At 37.8% G+C, this 7,117-nt stretch overlaps 1 protein-coding gene across 1 annotated transcript in view; it reads right to left on the reverse strand.

The window, feature by feature from the left end:
- The window catches only part of ALDH1L2 (aldehyde dehydrogenase 1 family member L2), a 78,370-nt gene that overhangs the window by 23,254 nt on the left and 47,999 nt on the right, over positions 1 to 7,117 (reverse strand). The window contains exons 16-19 of the mRNA XM_034643617.1: positions 3,162 to 3,249; positions 2,582 to 2,675; positions 1,358 to 1,457; positions 674 to 772 (exon numbers count right to left, since the gene is read on the reverse strand). Of these exons, the coding sequence (XP_034499508.1) occupies positions 674 to 772; positions 1,358 to 1,457; positions 2,582 to 2,675; positions 3,162 to 3,249 (381 nt within the window). The remainder of the gene's footprint in view (positions 1 to 673; positions 773 to 1,357; positions 1,458 to 2,581; positions 2,676 to 3,161; positions 3,250 to 7,117) is intronic.

The following is a 7,117-nucleotide window of genomic DNA, read 5'->3' on the forward strand; positions in this document are numbered from 1 at the left end:
TCATGTTTATAGAATCACGACCAATCTATAGGGGGTAGGTACGTATGTGTGTGTGTGTATATCTATCTATCTATCTATCTATCTATCTATCTATCTATCTCTCTAGCCAACGTTAGTGGAGGAAATGATTTTCTGTCCCAGTAACTTTGTACTGAGGATATGCAAGGATCTAGTGATATATCTCTCATAGTCAATTCAGGAGTTTACAGAAAACTAGGAGTATATCTCCCATGAGTGTCAAAGATATAATTTACTATAAATGCAGAGCAAGGTATAGGTAATAAAAGCTCTTAAGGTTTCTTTTTATAGAGACCTATACTTTTTTACTATGGAAAAATTGTAAATACATATAAAAGTACATGATATAATGAAAGGCCATGTACTCATCACCCAGCTTCAACAATTACCACTCATGGCCAATTTATTCCCCCGTTAACTTCCTCCCCTCCAGGGTTATTTATAACTGAAGTCTAGACATCATATAATTTCCTCTGTAGATATGTCAGAAAGTAGCTAAAAGATAAGGACTATGGTGTTTAACTATATACATATATATACACACATATCACAGTACTAACGTCATACCTAAAAATCCATCAATAATGCCAGAAGTCCTTTTCAGGTAAAAAGCAGTTGCTACACAACTCTTAGAACAAATGTGAAGATTTCTTACCACTCTTGTCACAAATTCGTCGTGGATGGATTCTTCCACAAACAACCGTCCAGCTGCAATGCAATTCTCTCCTTTGTTGAAAAAGACTGCCCCCATGCCCTTCAGCAGCAGAAGAGAAAATATTACCAGTACTTTGGGTCATCATAACATCGCATATGCCAAGAATTAGGTATTATCGGAAGACAGCAGACAAACAGAAATTATAGAAAAACGCAATGTCTTGGCCTATAGCTAGTGAGGAGAATTGCTTAGAGATACTTAGAGTTTTGATCTAGTGTGTTTTTAGGGGTTTTGTTTCTCCTTTACCCTTTCTGTCCAGGAGCACTTAAAAAAAAGTGTGGGTAGCCATAAGGACACACCACCGAGGACAAATTTTAGGTTGTAAGAAAATCTGCGTTGTTCTATACATTTAAATGTAATACTTGTACACCAGATTTTGCTTTTAAAATCTTGACATCAGTTTGTATAAATCACGAATGTTTAGAAAGATTCTCCTGTCCCGCAAGTTTTAAAAACACCTTAATGATACGAACTATGAAGATACCATTTTTAAAATTAAGTGCTTTGTGCAGTCCCCAATCTAAGCATTGAGAGAACGGTTTCTGTTTAGATTTCTGGTAAAAAGGGAGATGAGACACGTTTTAGAAGTAGGCACCTATTTGGTGGGATTCGACCCACTCTTACCATTCGCACGGCCTTGTCAAGTTCACAGTCATTGAATATTATAAGTGGGGATTTGCCACCAAGTTCAAGGGAAACTTTCTTCAAGTTGCTCACAGCACAGCTAGAGGAAAATAAATAGGAAATGAACTTCCTCTGTCCCACCTTTTTAGCTGTAAATTACCACTTAGCATGGAAAACATAATTGAACCTCAGAAATATTAAGAAATGTATTCAAAGACAAAATAGGAGTGAGAGAATGGTGGTAGCTGCTGAAGCCTGGTGACAGGCACATGGGAGTTCATGACACCATTCCGTGTGCTTTGTATGTATTAGAAATTTTCCATAATAAAAAGGTTTTTTTTTAATTCTGTGATCAAATAATTAGAGATCCTCGTGGGTAAATTTGGATTCTTTAGGTGTAAGAATTTTGGTTACATAAAGGCCTGGCAGGGAATTTAACCTCTAACCAGATTTCTGGAGCGTTTGGGAAACAAAATATCGATTTTTAGAAGCATATTATTTATTTTCCCCTACTCGCAAAAGTATTGATACTGAAAACATTAAAAAATACCACCAAAAATTCAGAAAGAAGAAAAAAAAATCACAAAATTCTATTCCACGTCTCAATGCCCATTGTTTTTACCATTTTGACATGCTTATTTCTGGTCCATGTCCAACCATGGCCTTTGCCTTATTCACCATGGTTGGGATCAACCAATTTTTCTCTCAATTTACCTTTTAACAACATTTTTCAGTGTTACTAAAAATTCTCCTTGAACGTGATTACACAGCACTCCACTACACCGGCATACTTTAACTACTGCCTTATGTTGGATATTTAGATTGTCAGCAATTTAAAAAAAAAAAATGAATGTTACTGCTTTTTAGGAATTGATTTTATAAATAATTCATATTTGTCATTTATGTCTTGGTTTCTTACTTATGCTCCAAAACCAATCTGGGCCACAGCTTTAGTGCAGAAAAATTTGTCGTGTGGGATTGTCATAGCTACCAATGGGGCAGAATTCCAATATGATTGCGGTTTTTACTGATTATGGGCTTTACGCTTTGGAAATTTTTTATTATATGAAAATAGTTCAATGCCCTGCAGTGACAAGTAGATTTCTCTTCTAAATTAGATGTGGGTTTTCTCCCTCCAAACACACTCTGCATGAGAAAGCAAAAAGCAAGACGAAAACCTGGTTTGCTAGGATCTGCAGCAAACGAACACACTAAAACCAATACCTCTTCATGATCTGTTTGCCAATAGCAGTGGACCCAGTGAAACCAAGTTTGCGGATATCAGGATGTTCAGAAAGGCGTTGCCCTGCTATGCCACCTGCAGAATTAGGGAATAAAACATGAATTAAAACATTACTCAAACCCTTATGGTGCGAGTGGTTTTGAATTTGTTGAAGTGGATTTCGAAACTCTCTTTGTTTTGCATTTTCTGTATCAATTACAAACTGACAAAAGTCTAGATAATGTCCTTCGTGCAATCATCAGCCCCCAAAAGATGGGTAAGCCTTGGTTTTTCATCTTCCAAAGTAATTTTAAAAAGTCGAAACATGCTACCTTATGATAGTTTTACAATGTTGTACAATTTCTGCTCCTCTCACCCTACTCAACCACCATTATATTTCTACTTTAAGATTTTTAGCACATGGCAAATATATTTATCCTTAAGTTAACTGTTCAGTGAACTGTATTTAGCTTTAATATACTGTAGTTGTAAGTCAGGGCAAGATTCCAGTGGGAAAACAGCCACTCAGCTACTCCTGCACCATTCATTAGTTACAGCCAAGTGGGTCCTTTGATGGCTTACCTGAGCCTGGAATGATGTTGATTACCCCCTTTGGAAAGCCTGCTTTCACAGAGAGCTCAGCAAACTTCAAAGCAGTCAAGGGTGTGACCTGAGCAGAAGCAGACCACAATTACCTTCTTCAGACCCTGTCTTGTTCTCTAGATCAGCACCCTGCTTTTCCTTTCTGGTCATACTACAGTTCATTTTAATTTTTCTTTTATTTGGACATAATGTCAGACTTACAGCAAAGGTGCAAAAATAGTACAAAAATTTCTTATCTATCCATCACCCAGATTTCTCAAATGTTAACATTTTACTACATTGGTTTAACCCTCTTTGTCTCTTTATTTTTCTCTGAACTGTAAGAGTAAGATATAGACATGCTCCTTTACCTGTAAATAATTTTGGGTGCATTTCCTGAAAACAAAGAATTCTTGTGCATAACCACATACAGTGATCAAAATCAGGAAATTAACAACACATTAGAAAACCAAATTTACAGACCTTATTCAGTTTTCACCAATTGTCCCAATAATGTGCATTATAGAAAAAGGAAATCCAATATCATACATTGCACTGCAATGTCTGCAGTCNTTCAGTTAGTTAATTAATTAATTAATCCATGTGAACTCATGGATTCTTACTTTATTCAATGGGTTATGTTTTACTATTGTTATCTCTTTTGATGTTCCAATTGTTCCAGATTTGGCTGATGGAAGCCCCTTTAGAATAGCTGTTGTGTCTTTCTAACATGTCCCTATCATTCTTTGAGCATTTACATGCGTTTTGGCTTAATAAGATGTTCCAGGAACACCTTGTATTTTACCTGTTCCAGCCCTTTCTTCAAGGATCCTAGATTTCTTTCAGTGAAGAATGATACTTAAAAATTATGATATAATGGGAAATATTTATTTGGTCTTTGTCACTGGTTCCTAGCACATGGTTTCTAAAATGCTTGGAATCCCTGATGTGAAAAGTGTCTTTTGTATACTTATGATGTGACTGGTAGCTGGGGGCTCCGAGGTAGTTTCAGGATGGAGTCTGGTCACCAGAAAGACCAAGCCATGATGAGAGGGTTGGAACTTTCAGCCCAACCCTAGGGAGTTGGGAGAGGCTAGAGGTTGAGTTCAATCACCAAGAGCAATGATTTAATCAATCTTGCCTGTGTAATTAAACTTCCTTAAGTACGTCTAGACCATGGGGTTCAGAGAGCTTCTGGGTTGGCTAACGCATCCATGTGATGGGAGGGTGGTGCACCTGAACTCCACAGTGACCGGGCTCCTGAGATCCTTCCAGACCTCATCCTATGTACCTTTTCATCTGACTGTTGATTTGTATCCTTTATAATATCCTTTATAATAGAGTCATAATAAATAAAGTACTTTCCTGAGTTCTGTGAGCCACTCTAGCAAATCCCACCTGAGGAGGGGGGTCAGAGAAACCTCTGATTTACAGCCATTTGGTCAGAAGTACAGGAGGCCCGGGGCTCACACCTGGCATCTGATGTGCAGGCAATCTTGTGAGACTGACTAAGCCCTTCACCTGTGGGGTCTGTACTCAAGCTCCTGCTACTTAGTGTCACAATTGACTTGGACTGTAGGACACCTCGTGGGTGTCCAGAGAGTTAGAGAATAGGTTGGTACGCGATGGGGAGGACCCCACACATTTGTTGTCAAAAGGGCTATGAGTAAAAAAAATTCAGAATTTTAGAAACCAAGATCTGGCCACTATTGAAATGTTGCTTCTCCTCTCAGGAGACAGGGCTGGGTGATAGTTGTATGTGCACTCATACACACATACATTTATCTGTCTGTCTGTCTGTCTATCTTCCTACTTATCACCTATTCCCACATATACCTATATCCATTTCTTTATCCAGCTATCTAAATATATGAAAACCCATGAGTTTTCAAATACCTCCGTCCAATATCTCAGAGTTCATTCAATCATCTTTTCCCCTTTTCACGTTTGTAACTCTCTTCTCCAACAGTGAGAAACATGGCTTCCAATAGCCACAGAACATTTACTGATTTGTTCAATTCGAAAATGTATAGAAAACAACTTAAGAATTATTAAGCCATGTCCTAATGAAGAGGAAGCCTACTAATTAGAGTCTAATACCTATTTGCAGCACTTTTGCCTTTAGCCTGAGAGCATATAGTCCAAATGTCTGTCAAAAGTTACTTGGATTCATGTTTCCTTGCTTCTTTCAATGGGATCATGTTATTCATTTGAAATACGGCTTAATTTGTTTTTATTTGTATTAAGTTTTAGGGTTTTTGCCCATCTGGGTTGATTATATTTGTTTGTTTGTTTGTTGTCATCATTGAGTATGGAAAACATGCTTCCAAGCGTGAGGAATATATAAAAGGTACATTCAGAGAAGTGTTGTTCTCTGCCCTCTTTCCCTCTATCCCTTCCACCCCGTCTCCCCACAGCCTATAGATAATCAGCCTCATTAGTTTACCGTGCATCCTTGCTCTGTTTCTTTTGCTCAGATAAACAGATATATATACCTTCTTATTTTCCCTCCCTTCTTACACAAAGATGGCATAACACGATCTCATTTTTAACATCTGTTACAGCAATGATAACTCAGAAGCAAAATGAAAGTCTTATTTTCACACTGTTAAAAACCAGTGCTGATTAAGTCTTAAATTAGCACTATTTTTAGTGTGGTCTCAATAAATGGAATGTGTAAGAAGCTCCCTGGAGGTGTGAAAAGAGAATAGTAGAACTTGCACGCACATATGTTAATGACAAAGAAATGCAATAAGCCGAACATGACATTTATTATGTGGCAGGCTAATGATGCTCTCACTCTGGGTGAATGAAGGGCAGACGGTCATGGGTCATAAAGGGCTGTCCTAGGAAAGAACAAGAGCTTACAAGGCCAAGAGAATGACAGTGGTTTCTTCACTTGCTCATTTGCTTTCAGAATATTGCCACGTGTTGAAGTTTATAGGCCTGGTTACATGGACTCGCAGACTATATTGTTACTTTAACTAACCCAGCCTTCATAAAATGGACAAGTGACTGAAAAAGAATCTCTACAGAAACTGCATAATAAATACGACTACCCAGGCAACAAGCAGACCACAAGCAAATGACAAGAAAAAGGCAGGGCTAACACTTTCCCACCTTCTAATAACAGGTCCACTGCAGTAACACTGTGAGGGTTACAAACAGGAGTCTCGTTAGACTTGATGGGAAACTGGCCTCAAACACTTGAAATTATCAAGGAGATACCTGACACCGTAGATTTACATCAACAATTGTTAAAGATGATCCCGGCGCAAAGTGTGTATTACTATGCCTGGGTATGAAATCATGATTAGAAAAACATTTAAAAACTAACTACCCTGAATTAATGATAGTTCTTTTCAAGTAAGAAAAAGATTTGTTATATCATTAATAAATACAATAAAACAAATTGTTTCATCTTTATCTCATTTTTTTTCCATTTCTATTGGTTTTCTTCCATTTGGCTACTTAGTTCTCCCAGCAGGACTATGGGTCTAAATGATATTTGGAAAAGCACCTAACAGTGTTCTGGGCAAGGGAAGGTCATTGCTAATGTTCTTATTAGGTTTGATGAAGTGCTCAGAACCTGTCAGACCTGGACCAGTCTAGGCCATGGGAAAGAGCCACCTGATTCAGACCTCCTGACATTCACACGGGGCCTTCATACTGGAAATGGTTGCATACCATCATCATGTCATATTATGCAATAAAAGAAAAAGATATCTACAGTAGAACAATAACAACTTTGGGTCTTTCATTTTTAGGATTAAAAGTATCATCAATCATTAAACCGTCAGTTTTATTTTTTATTTATTTTTAAATATTTTATTTATTTATTTGACAGAGAGCAAGCAAGGGGGGGGAGAGAGAGACAGAGATAGTATGAGCAGATAGGAGGGGCAGGGGCAGAGGGAGAAGCAGGTGCAGGATGTAATCCCAGGACCCTGGGATCA

This window comes from Ailuropoda melanoleuca, chromosome 15 (genome assembly GCF_002007445.2).
Source record: "Ailuropoda melanoleuca isolate Jingjing chromosome 15, ASM200744v2, whole genome shotgun sequence".
Taxonomy (NCBI): Eukaryota; Metazoa; Chordata; class Mammalia; order Carnivora; family Ursidae; genus Ailuropoda; species Ailuropoda melanoleuca.